A 21,009-nucleotide genomic window follows, 5' to 3' on the forward strand; every position below is an offset into this window, starting at 1 on the left:
ACGTTTGTAACGGATTTGTTTACGTCTTCAATTGGTCTTTTACTGTCAATTTGAAGAAAAAAACTGTCATGAGTTTCAGTTGGCTCACTTTTGAAGAAGTGGTGATAAAAACTGTAAAGGAGGCAACTTTGTGCAATTATTCAAGGGCGGTAGGCTAAATAATGCTGCTACGCTACTGCCCTAAAGTAGCCTACTAGATCTAGGGCCGATGAGAGGGTAACTTGGGCCCGGTACCAATGGTATCCAAACAATACATGGTGGTTTCATCATGTTCTCGGGCCTCTTGGAAATGCTACGAGCCCCTAAAATCATTCCGGGTCCAAAAGCTCCTCGTGGAACCCCCTCAACGCTACTGGCTAGATCTAGTGGCATATTTGTATTCTTTTGGCTTGTGAAAGCTAAAACCTCAATTGCTAAGGTAACAGGGATCAGTTGTCAGTAGATGTTACAGAAAATATATTTCGCACTTATTCAGTGCATTTGGCTTGTGCTTTAAACTTTCACTCGCCTGGTTTCAATGCAAGCATGCAAACAGTTGTGGAATGATTTATATTGAAAAAACATTGCGCTTTAACAAACACGTCATCAAACAAGCATAAATCAAAATGGAAATCACGCTTTCATGCAACTTCGCTAAAGCAGCAATTTTTGTGCATGTTAGATCTGCAGCGACACAGAATTCGCACCCAGCTTATAAAATTTATTGAAAGCGACAAAATTGGTTTAAGAATTGTTTGCCAAAATTTTTCCAGTACCGAGTAAGATAGTTTGCACATGATCCGTTTTGACGATTTTGTCAATACAATAGTCACAACTCACAAGCATATTATAAATGGTTCTTCGAAGTTGAATAAAAACTAAACACCGCAACAATAATGACAACAAGAGCACATCTTCGACTCAACCCAGACATCAAAATCTGTCATTTTTACATTTACTCAACGTCTGCTGACATTGAATGATTTGAATCAATGCAAAAGTGGCAGATGTAGCTGTACGGAAGTAGAACAGTGTGTAACTGTGCATCCATAATTGGAGTGTTACAGCGCTAAAGTTATTTTCTGAAGTTATCTGCTAAACCGCAATTGTCTACTTTCAGTTCAGTTTGTTTTTATTTCTGACCATCACAACGAAAGAACAATATATGACGAACCATGGACGAACATAGCAGAGGTCTAGAAAAATGTAGAAGCGACAAAACGCGGACGTTATAACGTGCATGATACCAATTACCAAAGCAGGACAATCAGATTAAAATATAGCACGGTTGCAACATCTTAAAGGTCGGTCGCAACTACTTAAAAGCGAAGTTGCCTTGTTTACATAATTCATGCGTTTTGAAATTACATAAAAACTACCAACTTCTCGGTTTTTATAGCTGAAATAGAATGATTTTTTTTATGAGAAATCTCAGGAGCTAGGTAGTAAGTTCTGTATGTTGTTAATTGCAGTAGCATACTTTGGTCCATCGAGTTACACAATGTATACATAGGCTGTGTATGCGTATCAATATCTAGGCGGTAGTGCAGTTTCTTGGGCAAGCGGGAAGTGTTAAAAAATCAATTCGGTGGTGATAAAAGCAACAAGAAATGCGTGAAATCAGCAATTTCCAGCCTGAAAATCATTACTTTTTGCATTCATTCAACGTCTTTTATTACAAAGTCTTAAATTTATTCAACGTTACACGGTAAATGAATGTAAAAAGGATTGATTAGCTGGCGAGTAAATGATAGAGATTCTTTACAAATATAAATTAACACTATAGGATTGAAGTTTAAGAAAGCGTCTGCAAGCGAAATAGATTTGATAACAATTCTCGCTATGACGTAACTTCTTTGTTCTTTCATCCACGCAAGATCAACTAACATTGTGACGTCAAAACGTGAATAAAGCGAGATAGTGGCGATGGGCTTCTGCAAGACGATAACACGTGACGCTAAAACGCATCAGTAACATGTTGGAGGTAGGCGGAAAACAAAGTGGCATTGTTGACGAAATGCAAACTATTGCTCAGATTGCAATGAAACCTCAAATGCTCTGTTGGTCCTTGATCGAAATGGTGTAAAACCGAAACTATCAGAAAAACGAATACATCGATGCAGCTTGGTGCCATCTGTTGACCAAGTGCATTGTTGAACCAACTTCTTATGGAATTTGTGATTTCGCAGTTTGGTGAATCCCCTTTTCATAGGTTACCTCTCTGGCAACCAGCAACAATGCTGCTTTGCAAGGAAAAACTTCCTTTGCAGTTTAAATTAGAACTTCGCCATTGCAATAAGTATTTTTTTCGATAAAACACTCAGGTTTGGTTGCAGTTGTTTGTGGGGCTGCGGTCTTTCGCACACTCGCATTGAATGCACATTAGGTGCTTTTTGTTTTATGTAATCAGGGGTGTGACGTTGGATTGAAGCCATTGTTGACGTCATCGAAAGCGTTCATTGTCTGACACTTCGCGTCATAGTCGCGTCTTTGATTGAAATAAAGCAATGCGTGTTTGCGGATGCTGAACTTTATAAAAAGACTTGATCAAAAATTATGTGTGTTGAAGTCACCTATCAAAGAAATGGTAACAATAAACCAGGTTTAGTACCGACAATATTAAATACAGGAGTTTTGAAACAGTGGGGCTGGACCCTCCACCAGTGGGAGTCACAGTAACCCCATCCACAGTTGGAATGGAAGGTAAGATTTTGGGCGTTGAAAACTTGAAAAATTTGGCATTCCATGGTGATACGATTTTGATGTCCGTGGTAGTGGTCGAATGGACGTCCGCTTTAGTGGCCGAGGCAATTGTTGAAGTCGATTGGACAACAAAGGAGGTATTGTGACTTGGCCCTGCTTGTATGCTCATGATCAATGGTGATGCTTCATGGATCAGGGAGGATATTTTGTGTCCATCTTCTTTTGTGATCATCAGAGAAATAATGCTGGTTCCTGAAACAAAATGTAACATATCATGAGCCAAGTCTTAAATATTGAAACCATTTTCTCCCCAGCGCGTGGTAGACTCCATTTCATGTAGTTCTCTTGTTGTAGTGAATAGCTACATATTAAACTAATTTCATTGTTACCTTATCAAAGTAAATTAGTTTCGATTCTGTTCCTGTCAATAATAATTATTGCTGAGTTGTTGCTTTGTGTTGGGGATGCATCGTCTTTCGTTTTATGCGTTAACAACATCTCAATACAAGACGTTTGTGCAAGAGTTGCTGTATTTTTTGTTTGGTTTAACCAGGTGTACTGTTTAGCAGCCTTGAAAGAATTCATATTTTGTGGCAGATGTTGTTTTTAGGCAACTAATCCAAACAATTCTTACAAATTACTACTTTGAATAAAACTTCTCTCTGTTTTTGTTCTATTTTTTGCTATTTTTTTTTTTTGGGGGGTTTTGTGGCCGTGCTAACTACTGATATATAGCCTACTACATAATTTTTCATTCAGGCACGTTTTAAACCTTTCTAGGTTTTGCCATCTTTTCCCGTTCGTTAACGTGCTGGTAGGTTTATATCGATTTTTGTAGTTAGTATCTTTTGCGTCCCGAACGCGTTAATGACGAAAAATAAAATGATTGACTGATGATTAAACTTTTTTCCACCAAAGTAGTTAGGCGGTTGTATGAACAATTTTGTCGTCATGGTTGATAGGAGATACAAACTAGCGTTTTAACGCATTCCCTTTTTTTTTAAGACAAAGATGAACACCTTTGTGTTTGTTGGACATGAACAAGTCAATGAAGTGGAAAACTTGTCTAGAAAGTTTAAACTTGTATTTCAGTAGCAAAGAGCTAGCTCAAAAGTTTACCCCACTTCAGTTGGCAGAGCTATCAAATCAAACACTTTGAACAAATCGTTGCACAAAGCAGAAAATAAACACACCAAGTCTTACCCAGCCAACAAATCAGTCTGTCGTAGACGTTGAATTAATGTAAAAATAGTCTGATGTTTTGGTTGGGATTGTGGCACTTTTTCGTCTATGACATGACACTAACAATTGTTACGTCACTCGAAGAAGATAATTCATAAATAGTTCAATAAACGCTTTCCTCTCCAAATGAACAAAAATGCGATATATCTTACAAACAATGACCTGGCTAAGAATCGAACCCTCGTAGCAACTACATCGTGATCGTTAACAACTAAATACAATCGTCGCATATTTTAACACGGACGAACAAAGTAATGACTTTAATCCTTGATATAAACCATTGAAAGGTGTAATTTGTGTTGTTAGAAAATTGAAAAGAGCGTTGGAATTTAAATTTCACTGTATATTTTTATCCACCAGAAACAAAGGCGTTTTATCAAACTAAGATTAGAAGCTTAAATAATATATCTGTCACCATGTCATTAACCTGGCTGCAGGTGCTACTTAAGAAAACAGTTCTCGTTTAACTCATCGAGAGGTGAATAACTCGACAGAAACCTCGTAGTAAGTATGAGCTAGTTTGTTTGTTCAAGATTTGCATCTTTTGAGCTATTTATGTAAACCAATGATTTTCACTGCCCAGTCAAGATGTCGTTGGTAAGAATTTTTCATATGTTTACTAAAAGTTAAGGCTTCGATACAACTCATACAGCTACAACTAAATGGAAATACAAATGGAGGAATTTCAAGATTGTTTTTGTGCTTCTGATTGTTGCTTTCACATAAACCGTGACTTCATTGTGACCAAACACAATCCTCAAGGCTATAAAGAAGAAATTTTTTAAGAAAGTGTTTTTTGTGATGACTGAGTACTTTTTGCCAACAAACACTTCCCGAAAGACTTCAAAAATAACACTGATGACAAAATTTTAAATGGCAACACTAGATATTGACAAAATCCATGAATTAATTTAATGTGTTTTTCAACTAAATTGCCATGAACTTGACAAGGAAAACACATTTAGAAGAACAAGTTACTTCTAGAACTTCGTTTGATTTCCGATCAACCACCGTCTGAAAAAACTTTTAAGATCTTTATCACAAGTTCTTTTTAAACACGATTTGCTTTAACTGGTCATTTATAGAGATAAGAATGATTTCAGCATCTTGCTTACACAATATTTACTAAACAAAGATGAATCTCAATGAAATCTTTGCGACCAAAGTAAACAGGAAGACCCTTTGATATGATGGCCTATCTAGAACAGTCCCAGGTTTTCATGTTTATTTAATTTGCTAAACGTAAAATGAACGTACTAACATCATGATAGCAAATACAGAAATAGGGCAAGTAGGTAAAAACAATCGGGGCGGTACATTCAGAAGAGGAAGAACATTTTCTTCAAGATATCTTCAACATTTTCTTGTGCTAAGTCACAAACAGAAGTCACATTTACAAAAGTCACAAAACAACCTCATTCACAAATATGATGAAATTAAAAACTAGATAGTTCAGTTGTATTTCTGACCAGTAAAATGAAAACTGTCTCATCCACAAACAGGACTTCAAACGCCGTAACTTCGGTGACTGGACCTACATCGGTGGTTCGAAACCTCTGGTACAAGCAAATCTAAAGGACTTTGTAGTAGGCTGCTAGCATATTAGAATATTCTTCAAAAAGAACATGTTGAAATAAAGGATGAACAAAATAATTAGAGACGATGATGCAAATAGGTTTGTGGCAGCTCATGGGTAAAATAAATTCAACAGAGAAAACAAAAACCTAAAAAATTAAAATGTCAACGTTTATGGTGAAATATTCACTGTATATTGTGGCCATCGGTGCCGACGGCCAAGAATATTGAGGAGTGAGAACTTTATCTTTTCGCTCTTAAAGGCTCAGTGACTGAGTTTGGAACCTTTTAATTCCAAGATACCGATTGCAATTGGTAATCAAAGATCATATTAAGCCTTGTTACTCAACGCAACAAACAAAAATGTTCTTGACAATGATCATACTGAGGATGCTGTGATAGCGAAATCAAACTATGATTAAAAAATGAGACTGGTACGCTGTTTGTTGCATTGAGTAACGAGGCTTATAGTACTGATACGAGACAGTCAACCGCTTCAAGTGGACAATTTGCAAGGTTGGTTCGCAAACACAGAAAAGTTTTATCAGTCAAGATCATATTAAACTAGAGCAGCGATACCTTCCGGCTTAGCAGTCTAATCTTAAAAGCATTCGTTTGTATTCGAGTGACTTAGACGAATTTAGCGACGTTGAACCAACATAAATTGACAAACATTCACCCAGACAGCAAAATTCGTCATTTTTATATTGATTCAACATCTGCAGACTGGGCAAAGTGAACCAAATCGTCTGCAGCCTGTGCCATTACATTTCTTTTTGTAAACCTCACTTCAAAGGAAGGATGTCGCTTTGTTTGTTTAGTAGTCACGAGTATTTAGGACAAAATGAAGATTAGGAGATCAGCTTGAGGCGTCTGAAGGTTTTGTGTATTGCAATTTCATTTGTCACATCTTCCGCTTTAATTTATTGGCACAAGGAATGAAGTCACACAAGAACGTCGACCTTTTTGCACCAAAAACTTTTCGTTTAAGCTTCAATCTAGGCTGGGCAAAGAAGTAGGTATCTCACTGCAAAAGTGTTACAAAAAAAACACCGTAATCAGACATTAAATGAACGCAACTTGCAACGGTATTAAGGAAACCTTGAGTAATGCAAAGAGCAGCAATGGGTTGTGGTTCAAATTTCTTCTTTGTCACTTCTTTCGTGAGAATTGTACTACTACACCCCAGACCAGACAGAAAAAATTGTAATTTTTACATTGATTCAATGTTCGCAAACGTTGAATCAATGTAAAAATAACAGATTTTGTTGTCTGGGACAAGACAACATTCAATGAAGTGAATGGAATGCTAAAATATGGAAACCAGAAGAAAACAAACTTCCATGGCGTGATGCCTCGGAAGTCGAAGGAGAATGTGCAGAGCAGTATAACTCTACCGATAGGTCTACGATGTAACAAAGTCGCAAAAATAATTCATTGTACAGTGGCGTCCTTTCACGATATCAGTCGCGTCTTAGAATCTAGTTGCTTGTTTGTGGAGTCAGGTGCAATTTTGAATCTTGATCTCAGTCAAGTCACATAATTGCCAGCTATGATTGATCGATTAAATTTATCTCATCTGCAACCAAGAAAACCTTTTAAAAGACATCATCTTTCTCGACATTGGTTCGATGGCACTGAGTAAGATTGCGGTTGTAAGCTTGAAGCTTCACTTATGAAAACAAAATACGATGTTAGTGTAATGACAAAATTATAAATTCGTCAAACTACAGTTACCTTTTTCTTGAACATCATAAGTTTATCAGTTAACATCTGGCAACACCGGATTGACAAGTCATCGAGAAATAATTTCATTTTCTTCAGAGTTAACGAACAGTTCATAGCGGGTTAGATTAGTCAAAGGTTTTAAAAAGCTTTTAAGCAAACAGTTAAATTTATACAGTTTCTAAAACATTCAGATTTACCGCTTTGAAATTTTTTTTTATGAATTTGACTTGTGTCAACATGCTGCATTCAGTCACCGCAACAACAACTGTAACAACACCAGGGCACACCAAAGCACAGGCGCGGATTTATGGGGGGGGCCCAAGGGGCCCGGGCCCCCCCCGAAATTTTGTGAGAAATTGTTGAATGGTTTGATATGCTTCTAAACAGCTGATATTAGTCCCACAGCGGACTTACAACCCCCCCTTTGGCACGCGTGTGAAGTCACGATATTGAAAATGATGCTTTCAGTCTTTATGTCTCTAAAACAAAGTTTGCCTAATTTTAAGCGAAACTGCATTGAAAGAGCAAGTTTTGCCAATACCAAACATCTCAGCCAGGAATTAGCAACAAGAAAACATAGAGACTTAGCTTTATTACCGAAAAAATGCCGAAGAAAACATGATCTTATCCTTTTGCTATGCCACCGGACAGCACCATTTTACAGGAATATTTATACCCATATTTTTGTTGAAAATGCTCTCAGAATGCACCAAATTCAAAGTAATTTTTCAAAATTTTCTGGGGGAGGCCCCCCACACCCCCCGCCGCTGGGTGTCGCCTTTGGCGAACACGCCGTCGGGCTTCGCCCGCCGGCCGTCAAAACCCCCCAAATTCCTGGCTACGCCACTGATTGTTCATATCTGTTTTATCTTTATTACTTTTTAATTCATTTTCAAATTTTCTGGCCCCCCCCAAAAAAAACTCCTAGATCCGCGCCTGCCAAAGCATATTCAACTATTTAAAACTTTCCACACTTCGACCTGGCTATGTTTGTTTGTACTCTCTCACCGTGTCAATCTTTTGTACCGTGAGCTACTGATGCGAATAAAACAGTTCAACACTACGGTGCGATACTGATGAGCCCAGCCTCATGGGCGAAACACGTGTCTATCGCTGTCAATTCTTGCTACAAATCGGCTGCCGAGAAACATCAAATTATTAAGTTACACCTTACGCAGACAGTAAAATCTGTCATTTTTTACATTAATTCAACGTCTGCAGACGTTGAATCATTGAAAATATGACAATTTTTTTGCTGCCTGGGACATATAGGCTATATTTTGTCAAAACACAAATTTCTAACAAATGCAATCTTTTTGACTTCGCAAATTTGCAGCTTCTTATTCTTGATTGGCATTGTCAGCATTACGAAAGAGAACGGCCAAAATTCAGAAAAAATAATTGTTTTTACAGCGCAACTTCGACTTTCCATTCACTGAAAATTTATGATCTGCAGGGGGGTTGAATGCAATATTTCAATCTTAGGCTATCTTTTCAAAACAAACTAACGTTAGCGCCACTGTTTGGTGATAATGCTAAAAGTAGGAAACTTTATTTGGCGATAATTCTATTCCCAACCTGCAGAACTTATCTGTAGAAACAATAGAACTTAATGCATATCTCTCGGTTTTTGATCCGCCGAAATTAATTCCACAATTCCGTCTTTACAACATAATCCGTATCCGCCTTATTGCGTTTAAAATCTTAATCATTTCCCGCAAATAAAGGTTTTTTGCTCAACAAAGAAGAGTTAAAATAAATAGGAAATATTAACGCTTGAAACAAAAATATTTTGAAAAGAAACGAATTTCGTTTCCACGTTAAATTTATTTCTCGAAATTTTTATTTCATGACGCTTTTTTTTACTCAAGAATTTTGTTTCTCCCAAATTTTTGAATTTGCTTCAGACACCCTCCCGCTTTATAAGTGACGTAGGTTATATAATCATCTCGAGCATAAAGCTGAAATCGATATATTTTTGTCGTATTTTACTGGACGGACTGTTTCAACAAGTGGCTACGCCAAAACTATCAACATTGGTGACTGGATTTTTGTTGAAGGTTAAATGTCTCTAAAACTCTGCCTCAACCAGCAAATTACACCTTTTCCATAGCTTAGCCCCTTGAATGATTCAACATCTGCAGACGTTGAAACAATGTAAAAAAGATGGATTTATTGGCTAGGGCAAAGCTAATTTTAGGTAGGAAAAGCCCATTGGATCATCAAGCTAAGGCGAACATTAAGGCAAGCATTGTAGTGGCTCAGTCAAAGTAACGAGCTTCCTAGAAATCATGTCTCTGCTTCACAGCAGCCATGAAGCTCAAAAAGCGATCTTTTCTTTTAGTCACGTTGGCGCCTGCTCAATAATTAGCAGCTTAGGTTGGAGCCTAAAGAAATTTCCAGCTTGGCAAAAGTATGCAGCTACTGTTGGAACCCATTGGTATTTTGCTCAACAACAACATACTGTAAACCCCATCTATAAAGACTAAATGTTTGAAGTTGAAATATGTATCGCATCACGCCATAATCAAAGATGCAAAAGCAATTGTCGTCTTGGAAGCTCCACCTTGAGCGAATGATTCTATCCCGTGGTTGCTATGAACAAAAGGTATTCGCGAGGCTTGACAATAGCCCCCATTATGTTATGGCGATTGCGCGATTAAAGTTCTTGCTCATCAGTGCGTACCACTTGGAGTCCTGTTATTATAAAAAGTTGTTGGCTTGTTCTATTTTCGCGGGTGACGTAATGACCGTGATAGCAAATGAACCAGTCAATCGCACATCTCAGGTGACAATCTCTGCAAAAACAGCAAATCATTGAAACCGAACATCAATCCGACGCAAGTAGCGTGACGTTTGTCTCGCCCATTGTCGTTGGTTTGTGATCTCACAATGCCACCCACATGACTATGCAGGCATGTCAGTCAATTTGTCTGCACTCCGATAAGTAATTGGCAGGTAAAATCAACTTTCTACCGCTCAACGCATTTATTATTAATTGCTTTAATGTGTTACCTTTAAAATGATGCCTCAAGCTCTCATGCGTCCAGTAAACACAACCGATGTACAAAGTGGTGAAGTATTACTCTAAGCTGGATGACCATTGATTAGTGATATATTTAAGATGTTGGTGAGAAGATAAAATGACAATAAATATTTTTGAGTAAATAATTTCCGTTCTGATATATTTGGGTAGAAAGTTTTAAAATGCTTAAAGTCCAGATTAAAACAAGTTTAATTCACACGATTCTAAATGCTGCAGTTTTAGATTTTGGTAAAAAAACTGCATATTTTCCAAAAGAGCAACATCAACCTAATGAAGAAACCAACGAAACTCTACAGCAACTAACAAAAATTGTTAGCTTCGCAAACTCAAGACAGCAAATCAGTCGTTTTTTTACGTTGATTCAACGTCTGCAGACGGAAATATATATTTTGTTTAATGTTTTTTTTAGGAAAGGACGTTTTGTTCAGTTTACCAATGGCGAACTTTCAAGTGAAACTCCTTCACCAAAATTAACCAGCAGAAAATCTTGCAATAAAGTTTTAAAATATATTTTCAGGAGGTGCAAAATATTGAAAATGTTTACAACCGTAAAATTTTTTTTTCTTAAACAATGTAATAAAAAGTGAATGGTTTTTCCCAAAGAGTATTTCTTTCTGAATACTAAAAGATTCGGGTGTTTAGCATAATAATTATTACTGCTTATACCACTAGTTGCAACGTTCGTCTAATGAAGTAAAAGCAAAGACTAGTTGCGTTATTCCATGCAGGCGCTCTGCAAGCTCTGCAGCGATTGGGCTGCGTTGCCAACAAGCGCAGTAAGATTGACATTTCCTTTATATCATTATTTCATCCATGTGAATAGCATTGATACCACAACAAGATTGTTCAATGCCAAGTGCAATAGTCTGGGAGCCTACGACAGAAGATTTCACCCCATAAGGTACAAAAGGTTTGACCCCTTGAAGTTACCTGGGTCAACCATGTCACTCACAAAAAGTATGGAAGATTGACCGCACCGGGTGGATCTGGTCCCTAGAGCCCCCTAAAAAGCCCAAAAAAGGGGGTTAATTTCACCCCATAAGGTACATGGACCAAACTTGGTCAAAACGAAGTTCTATGTCAGGACATCACAAAAATATCAAATCTAACAATATTTTCGAGTGGAAAGGTGATGTAAGACCCCCCCGAAAGTGACCCCCCGGGGGGTTAATTTCACCCCATAAGGTACATGGACCAAAGTTGGTCAAAACGAAGTCTTATGTCAGGACATCACAAAAATATCAAATCTAACAATATTTTCGGGTGGAAAGGTGATGTAAGATGCCTTCAAAGTGATTTCCCTTAATGTGACCCCCTCGGAAGGTTTATTTCACCCCATAAAGTACATGGACCAAACTTGGTCAAAATGAAGTCTTATGTCTGGACATCACAAAAATATCAAATCTTACAATATTTTCGGGTGGAAAGGTGATGTAAGATGACTTCAAAGTGACTTCCCATAATGTGACCCCCTCGGAAGGTGTATTTCACCCCATAAAGTACATGGACCAAACTTGGTCAAAACGAAGTCTTATGTCAGGACATCACAAAAATATCAAATCTAACAATAGTTTTTGGAGGAAAAATGATGTAAGACTCCCCCAAAGTGACCCCCCAGGGGATTAATTGCACCCCATAAGGTAGGCTACATGGACTAAAGTAGGTTAAATCGAAGTCTTATTTCACAGCATAACAAAAATATCAAATCTAACAATATTTTCGGGTGAAAAGGTGATGTAAGATGTCATCAAAGTAACCCTAAGAGGGTTTATTTCACCATAGAGTACATGGACCAAACGTGGTCAAAACGAATTCTTATAGGACACCACAAAATATCAAATCTAACAATACTCTCAGTTGGGAAGATGATGAAAGACCTACCCAAAACTGAATCTCCTCCTGTAATTTAATTTACTTCATCCCTTACTCGAACCAACCTTAGTGTAACGGAAGTGCTATGCCAGGACAGTACCAATGGATTAAATCTAAAAATATTTTTATTTAGGTTTTGGTGAAATACATACGTACACAAGCTGTCCCATGATGCATGAAATGGAACTATAGCCTACTTTACAAAAAGTTTTTGTATAAATCATGTTCAGTCAATCGAAAAAAGGCAACAGGACATGACAATACATGGCTTTGTAACACCAAAAACAGAAAGTACATGAGAAGCATATAGGCTACAGTAGCCAGAAAATTGATCGAAGATCTTGATACGACCACTAAATGTTGACTTAATCGAACAACTGACTATCCAAATCAAAACGTTTCGAAATGAATCATTTGGAACGTTAATTCAGGCAGTAATAAACATTTTCCAGCTGCTACAATAAATAACCCAATAAACCCAATGTAGTAAATTTTTGTTTAATGCCATTTGCTTCATGTCTCCAATCAGTTATTGTAACTGTTCATTCATAAACAGAGATTGTTTGTGTAAATGTAAACGGTTGTTTCTTTATTCTTCATTGTCACTGCTGTCGCTTTCACTTTCTTCGTCTTATTCTTCGTCTTATTTGGATAGTCAGTTGTTCAATTAAGTCAACATTTAGTAGTCGTATCAAGATCTTGGATCAATTTTCTGGCTACTGTAGCCACGGGCGCCGATCCCTATAGGACAGTGGGGACATGTCCCCACCATCTTTTTACATGTCCCACCATCTTTTTACATGTCCCCATCATCTTTTTACATTATTTTTGTAACGTAAAAGGGAAAATATTACCCGAATGTCACAATTTTACCAGTCAAACGTTTAAAATATATTGAAAGGAGGGGACAACATTTTTGTTTTATGCGAGGAAGCTCCAACCGTAGTAGAAATGTTTTATTAGGCAGAGAAACCCTGGTGTAACTCGCAAATTGTATTTAATTTGGTTACGCCAGGGCCACACAGTGCAGAGTTTTAGAATTACTTTGAAAGAGTCGTACAAGCATGTAGTGCAGTAAATGTAGCTTGTGTTACTTTTGTATAAGAAAAAAGCTATTTTTTCAGTTATTATTACATTGATGTTACATTGAAGAGCTGCTGAAATGTCTTTACCGGTTTGGCAAAAAATTGTATATAGGAAAATCAGCAGTTGGAAGGCTGGCAGGCAGCTTTTTTTCAATAATTGAAAAAAACTCTTACCCTACCCAATTTTTAAAAGACTTGTCACGTTTCAAATCGTCTTCAGTATGGACATGGCCATGGTCAACCTCCTAAACTTCAAGATCGATCGGTCAGAGTATTTTGCAGTCATTGACAGCTCGCAGCAAAATCTTACTGACTATTTCAAGTCGACCGATCTTGAGTACTACAAAATTCTACAAGAATCACTCTTCAGTGGAAAGCTACAATCACATTTGGTAGACGATTATCTTCAGTTCTTTGACACAGAGTCCCTTGCACAAGATTTTCGAATGATATTCAAGAAGATACCATCCGCTGTTCGGCAAATGTTTCCCCAAGTGGAACTTTTGCTCATATCACCAGCCCGCTCGTGTTCAGCTGAACGCTCATTATCAACTTTGCGACGTATCAAAACTTTGTTACGATCTACCATGACACAGAAACGGCCAAATCATGCAATGGTCTGCTATGTGCACAATAAAGTTTTGAATTCGATCAACCTTCATTACAAGCCAAGGATCAACCAAGGACTTCGTTTTTAATTCGCCGGAGACTCGTTGCCGAGTTGCAGTGTTTGGACTTCTGCTGTCCAATGCTGACACTGACAATTAAAATACATCACATTAGACTTGTAGCCTATCTACTGTAGGCCTATTTGTTTGTTCGTTGAACAGACCCCAATCTTTCAGCTCGCTTCGCTCGTCTGCCCTTTCTTTCCTAGTAAATGTCCCCACCAATCTTAGAGAGCGATCGGCGCCCATGACTGTAGCCTATGTGCTTCTTAAGTACTTTCTGTTTTTGGTGTTACAAAGCCATGTATTGTCATGTCCTGTTGCCTTTTTTCGATTGACTGAATATGATTTATACAAAAACTTTTTGTAAAGTAGGCTATAGTTCCATTTCATGCATCATGGGACAGCTTGTGAATGTATTTCACCAAAACCTATATAAATATATTTTTAGATTTAATCCATTGGTACTGTCCTGGCATAGCACTTCCGTTACACCAAGGTTGGTTCGAGTAAGGAATGAAGTAAATTAAATTACAGGAGGAGATTCACTTTTGGGTAGGTCTTTCATCATCTTCCCAACTGAGAGTATTGTTAGATTTGATATTTTGTGGTGTCCTAGGACCTATAGGACTTCGTTTTGACCACGTTTGGTCCATGTACTCTATGATAAAATAAACCCTCTGGGGGTTACTTTGATGACATCTTACATCACCTTTCCACCCGAAAATATTGTTAGATTTGATATTTTTGTTATGCTGTGAAATAAGACTTCGATTTAACCTACTTTAGTCCATGTAGCCTACCTTATGGGGTGCAATTAATCCCCTGGGGGTCACTTTGGGGGAGTCTTACATCATCTTTCCTCCCAAAACTATTGTTAGATTTGATAGTTTTGTGATGTCCTGACATAAGACTTCGTTTTGACCAAGTTTGGTCCATGTACTTTATGGGGTGAAATACACCTTCCGAGGGGGTCACATTATGGGAAGTCACTTTGAAGTCATCTTACATCACCTTTCCACCCGAAAATATTGTTAGATTTGATATTTTTGTGATGTCCAGACATAAGACTTCATTTTGACCAAGTTTGGTCCATGTACTTTATGAGGTGAAATAAACTTTCCGAGGGGGTCACATTATGGGAAGTCACTTTGAAGTCATCTTACATCACCTTTCCACCCGAAAATATTGTTAGATTTGATATTTTTGTGATGTCCAGACATAAGACTTCATTTTGACCAAGTTTGGTCCATGTACTTTATGAGGTGAAATAAACCTTCCGAGGGGGTCACATTATGGGAAGTCACTTTGAAGGCATCTTACATCACCTTTCCACCCGAAAATATTGTTAGATTTGATATTTTTGTGATGTCCCGACATAAGACTTCGTTTTGACCAACTTTGGTCCATGTACCTTATGGGGTGAAATTAACCCCCCGGGGGGTCACTTTCGGGGGGGTCTTACATCACCTTTCCACTCGAAAATATTGTTAGATTTGATATTTTTGTGATGTCCTGACATAAAACTTCGTATTCACCAAGTTTGGTCCATGTACCTTATGGGGTGAAATTAACCCCCTTTTTGGGCTTTTTAGGGGGCTCTAGGGTCCAGATCCACCCGGTGCGGTCAATCTTCCATACTTTTTGTGAGTGACATGGTTGACCCCAGTAACTTCAAGGGGTCAAACCTTTTGTACCTTATGGGGTGAAATCTTCTGTCGTAGGCTCTCGGTCTACAATGCGTGTTGTGAAAACACTTGTTTACAAATCACTTCTAATATTTGAAAATTCCAATATTGTCGCGAGATAAAAGTGGAAGTCGCCGATATCGATGATTTCATCAGCAAAATGGCGGACTCATTGTCGCGAGTCAACTCACAATGTGAAGTCGACCAACAATCGCTAAGAGAATTATCGAAATGAGACCAGAATGCTCAGTGTTGCCAGATGTTTGCGAATATGACAAGTATGTCACTGCGACGTCATTAACTCCTAAAGTGAACACTTTAATCGAAATAACCTCTTCAACGTGAAATCGATGAACAGCGCTTTGAGTGTCGACCAAGTGGTTCTTTGGGGTCGCTTACATCCGGCCAAAAGGAAATGACGACACAATCACATCAGCCAACTGATGTAAGTGCATGGGTGCAATGCACCACCGACACTACATGTCGTTGTCCTCTCAAGATCACATCTAGCAACTGGACATCGCTGAGTGGGTAACCAGCCCGACCAAACGCGAAGACCTTATGACGCATCACAAGGTTGGTATCTTTAAAGTTATATTATTTTGTTGCTATGCCTAGAATTCAATAATTCACGATCAAGTAGTCCTTCTGAAAAAGGGACGCTTGGGAGTTACAGCACAAATGACATCTTTCTCCGCGATTCGTGTTTATCGCTTCACGCAGAGCATCGCTCCATCGCGCGACCATCTTCAGGAAAATCAAAGGAATGAAAACAAAGCAAGTTTGACTCAGGGACTGGTTCGTTGGGCAAGCTGTGTGACGTGACAAAGCAATAAGTGACATCAAAAAGCACTCAACAATCCTCAGTGTTTTGTCAACTCCTCAATATCAAGATGAATGGTCTGCTTTGGGCCTCAAAACGTAATTAGGCTTTTGAAAGTTAATAAGATTTTTTCCCTGGGCTAAAAACCTTCAATTTGTTGTCATGCCAACGTTTCGTACGTCACTTCAAATTACTTCTTTATTGGACAACATAAAATTCATTCCTAGGCAAATTGCAATTAATGCGAAGAAGCAAAACAGGTCACAAGATAAAACTATTCTGAACGAATATGGGAGCAATTTGCAAAATGGTTCGGCAATTCTTTACAATAGTTTTGAAGATTTTCCATTTTGAAAGCTTTTCTGTCCAGGGTTTACGTTTTGTTCGTATTTTTAGTGCTCAAATGGATGTTTGATTGTTGCTATGTATGCTTCAATTGACATGAAGCAATAAGTGTTTTTATTTTTCTTTATTTTAATGTAGCATAGTTTTGAAGCATGTCGTATGTCGCGATTAGATATGTTGACGTATTTCAACCATAACTTGAACAAATGAAACTACAATGTCTTTGTTACGAGCTACTTAACTATTTCAAAACAAAATCACATTATCCCATCACAAGCATTGATGCTGCTCAATGGAGGAATGTTAAGTAATGTTTGCCCTGAAAGCAGTGGGCATCCAACCGTGACGATTGGCAGCTTTCGAAATTATGTCTTGACCCAAAATAAGTTGATTCTAAAAAACTTCGGCTTTTTGTTGCTTTACAATTTAGAAATTTTGAACACAAGCAAAGCACTGGATTAGCTCCAAGTCGCTTTGAATTATGCAAAAAACAACAAATCTTTTAGCTTTTACAATTATCTTCAAAGGCTCTGTGTGGTTTTTGACTGTTTGATCAGCTCGGAGCTCTGAAAACATTTGCTACACAAACTCCGAACTAAAAGCTAAACGATGTTAAAAGAATGCCTTAGACCAGGGGTTGGCAACTTGCGGTGTGCGGGCTGGATCCGGCCCGCACGCCACAAGTTGCCGACCCCTGTCATAGACTTTTCTGACAAAACACTCAGATTATGCTGGAGTGAAGGTTGCTCATAGAAGACAGACAGAATTGTATTAACGAAAAACGTTACGTTTTTTTTTAAATAATAATGATATTAATAATACTTGTTTTTATATAGCACTGTAGGCTATCCATTGCAGAATGCTATGAATAAAAAATGTATGAAACTGCAAATGCAAATAAGTGAAGTAAAACTGTTCAGTTGCAAAGTATTCAAAACAATTTTTTTGGGTAAACTAAAATATTCCACGTAGAAATATTTATCTACTCTATTTAATGTTAATAAAACTAAACGATCTTTTGAACTTTAAAAACAAAAAAACGGCCGAAAAGTTCAATTACATTTTTTTGTGAACATACATTTTTTTCGATACGCGAAAGGATAAGAAATAAGCAACTGTGGCATGGCTCCTGTCAAATGCATAAACAAGCAAAGCATTTGAAGTTTTTAAGTTTTAGACAATTTATTTTCATCTTATTTTTTATGACAATAAAAATGCTTTTCTTACAAAGCGGCAGTGTTCGTGCGATATAGGCCTACTGTAAAGCAAAGAGAAATACACCAACTGTTATAAAATTTCATTGAATTTTCGGCACATTAGCTTTTATAACGACAATTATAACCAAGCTTTCAGCAGCATTTAATATATTGTGATATAATATTTGGCTCAGTGACGTGAATACCACTCCATTGTCTAACGCTGCACTGAAGCTCTACTACGGAAGCCACCGCGATTTCACACGCCGCTTTTGTCATTCATTTGTCTTGCGCTTATTACTCGAGCTGTCGATCGCACACAAAGAGATGGCACATCGATGGCACATCAGATGTAAGATGACAACAGTGAGCTGTCATCCAAGCATTGTTGGTTCACAATGCGCTGTCTGATCAAACAATGTCAATTGTACACTTCCACTAAAACACCATGCATAATTATTTCAACAAGATATTGGACATCGAGATGTGCAGAGCCAGTGAGCAACATTGTTTCATTAAAAACTCAACTCATCTGTGAATATTTTGCGCTTTACGCGAACAGGTCAATTCTACACATTTTGTGAAAAAATTGACAAAACAATGATTTCATTTTCAGCGCACAGAACCAGTGTACTACAGGTGCTATGTTGCTTTACAAGTCAGGTTTCAAAAAATATTTAAAATGCAATTGTGGAGATAGATTTACGTAAAGACCGCTATAAGTTTCACACTATGTGTTTGTACCGCTATGTTTCTTTGTTCATTGTTCATTTTTTGACATTGTGGTCAACCCCTGATTGTGGTTCAGGAACACTTCAGATACACAAAGCTAATAAAACCACCGTTTTGTATTAAACGCAGACTGCTCGGTTGTTGTGAGCTGGACAACTGAGTATCAAAAAATGGGATATTAGTTAAGATTATTTAAAATTTTATCAATGACAACCGTTTTATCGGACAAAATCTAAAAAGATTAATTGAAAATTTTACATCTGTGAAAATACATTTCCTTATCCTTCTTGTAGAATATAGTTTCGGGAGAGAGTTTGCTTTCTTGTACCAAAGACAGGCTTTTTGTAGAATAGTTTGATACCAACTTCAAAAGTTGATCAAACCTTAAATAGGTGTTAACTTTTATTACATCGCAAATCATTAAAATTAAGCAGCCGAACTCACCAACAGTGTTCATCACTTGGACGCTTCCAGGCCTGTCATTGTAGATGATGACAGCGCTCGCGTTGTGCATCTTTGCGAGTCGGATTTTGTTGAAGAAATAACACTTCCCTCTTTCTATCAGCGCGATCCATGGTTCATCCTGAGGGATCACTTTGTAGTTCCCGATGCCGTTGCTGCAGCCATAGTGTGTTTTCATGTTCAGATCTTCGACATGTACAACTTTCCCAGTCACCGAAGTTGATTTGGAGTGATATCCAAACTTCCCTTTCATAAAGTTTGTTGGGTAAACACTGTTTTCAGACCTGACAGAAAGAATCGCTTCGGTCCAAACATCAGCTTCAGAGTTGCCGCTTTTTGATGCAGTCGGTGAAGCTTTAGAGGACCTTTGTTGCTTCATAAGTGACAATAAATGCATTTCCTCCGGTAACCCAGCTTGGTTTATGGCGTCACTTTCTGAATCTTTCATGTCACGGCGACGATTGCGATGCTTCCGCCCCTTCCGCTTTCCTTTACCTCGGTTGCCTTTCTTGCGTTTGCGGGCTTCGACCTCTTCATTTCCCGCAGAAATAATTAAAATAATCACGATGCTAAGCACAAAAACTTTAAATATTTCTGTAGCACTAAAATTCATCTTCGATATGTTTTGCAAAAATAAATTATTAAAGTAATTCCTACGATCTGAATAAGAAGAAAAAGTGAAAGTTATTACACGTTGCAAACTTATTCAAGTCTGTCCTGGTTGCTTGACCTACTCTCGCCAAAACATTTATTTCATAAAACTTGTACTTGGCACTATCTCCTCAAGACTAAATAAACAAACAAACAACAGGCCTACACCTTGCTCGAGCTGTGTGTACAAAGCAGCATTGCTATACTTTTGTAATGCGTTGATCGCCTTTTTCGTTGCAGCTTCTCGTGCCATGCTTCTTCTAAGGCAGTTCTGACTGTTGGCGCTCGTAATATTGGGTTTGTAGTGATGATTTGTGATTTTTTGACAACCAAAAAATTTTAAATCAACAAAATAATAATCTTTTTGTTGAAATGGTGTTAGACACTGCTCGTCTGGGCATTATAAAGAAAAGAAAAACGCTAAAACTCTCGCCACAAAACCTCGAAAATCAATTTCAGTTTAAAGAAATTGCTTTTCGAAAATTACTGTGTTATTTTTCTCATTCATGCTCGCACTGTCGAACTATTGTTTCCACATTTTCTCACCGATAAGTTAAAGGAATTTTTATAGGTTTGTTTGTTCTGGCCTTTTATGCATCTTTTGATTGTTAAATGATTCCTGGCCGTGTCAATTGTTGCCCTCAAAAGGCCTCACTCACAAAAGTCCGCTTTAAATCTTTCGCTTTGCATTTGAAAATCTTGTTCTTCAACTGTCACATCATGTGATGTAAGTGGTACTTCTGAAGGTGGGCACGAAGATTGGCTTCCTTGCCTTCCCGTCCACTTAATCTAAATCTTCAACCACCGGGTGTAAGCCTGGATATGACAAACAAAACTGGTACTTCGCTTCAACTAATGACGGAATAAGAGAAATTAAACAAAACAAGACTTGCTGGTATTTCAGTGATTTCTTTTTCCTCAAAATATGATCGTAGGTTCAGCCGGAAGTAAAACCCGTTAGACAAAGTTAGAGTCGCCAGAAATGGGAAACGGCGTATAGTTGAAAAGACGTAAGAATGAAAATTCTCATAAACTTCGAGATGCAACGCGCATTGGCGCTGTGATATATTGCTCCAACTAAGTTTCTTGTCTGAACGTTGATTCCATGTTGGAGTGATCCCAAGTCGTTGACTTTGTGTCTTGGTTGTTTCCTGTTGGAAATTTTTTATTTGGATCGCGATCGGACTGGCAGAATAATTTCTTTATTCAAATAC

General features: G+C 37.8%; 1 protein-coding gene across 1 annotated transcript; it reads right to left on the reverse strand.

Moving 5' to 3' along the window:
* Positions 1–535: 535 nt before the first annotated feature.
* Positions 536–19,795, reverse strand: LOC145779500 (uncharacterized). The gene is made up of 2 exons (XM_082591103.1): positions 19,127–19,795; positions 536–2,934 (listed from the first exon to the last, which is right to left on the reverse strand). The coding sequence occupies exons 1-2, from the start codon at positions 19,755–19,757 to the stop codon at positions 2,549–2,551; spliced, it is 1,017 nt and encodes a 338-aa protein (XP_082447229.1). The 5' UTR covers positions 19,758–19,795; the 3' UTR covers positions 536–2,548.
* Between the last annotated feature and the right edge of the window lie 1,214 nt (positions 19,796–21,009).

Source organism: Aplidium turbinatum, chromosome 11, assembly GCF_918807975.1.
Source record: "Aplidium turbinatum chromosome 11, kaAplTurb1.1, whole genome shotgun sequence".
In the NCBI taxonomy this organism is placed as follows: domain Eukaryota; kingdom Metazoa; phylum Chordata; class Ascidiacea; order Aplousobranchia; family Polyclinidae; genus Aplidium; species Aplidium turbinatum.

Coding starts and splice junctions, on each gene's coding strand:
- LOC145779500 (XM_082591103.1), bottom strand. CDS start 19,757: ATGAATTTTAGTGCTACAGAAATATTTAAAGTTTTTGTGCTTAGCATC. Junction 2,935..19,126: donor CCAAGTGATGAACACTGTTG/GTGAGTTCGGCT, acceptor ATTTTGTTTCAG/GAACCAGCATTATTTCTCTG.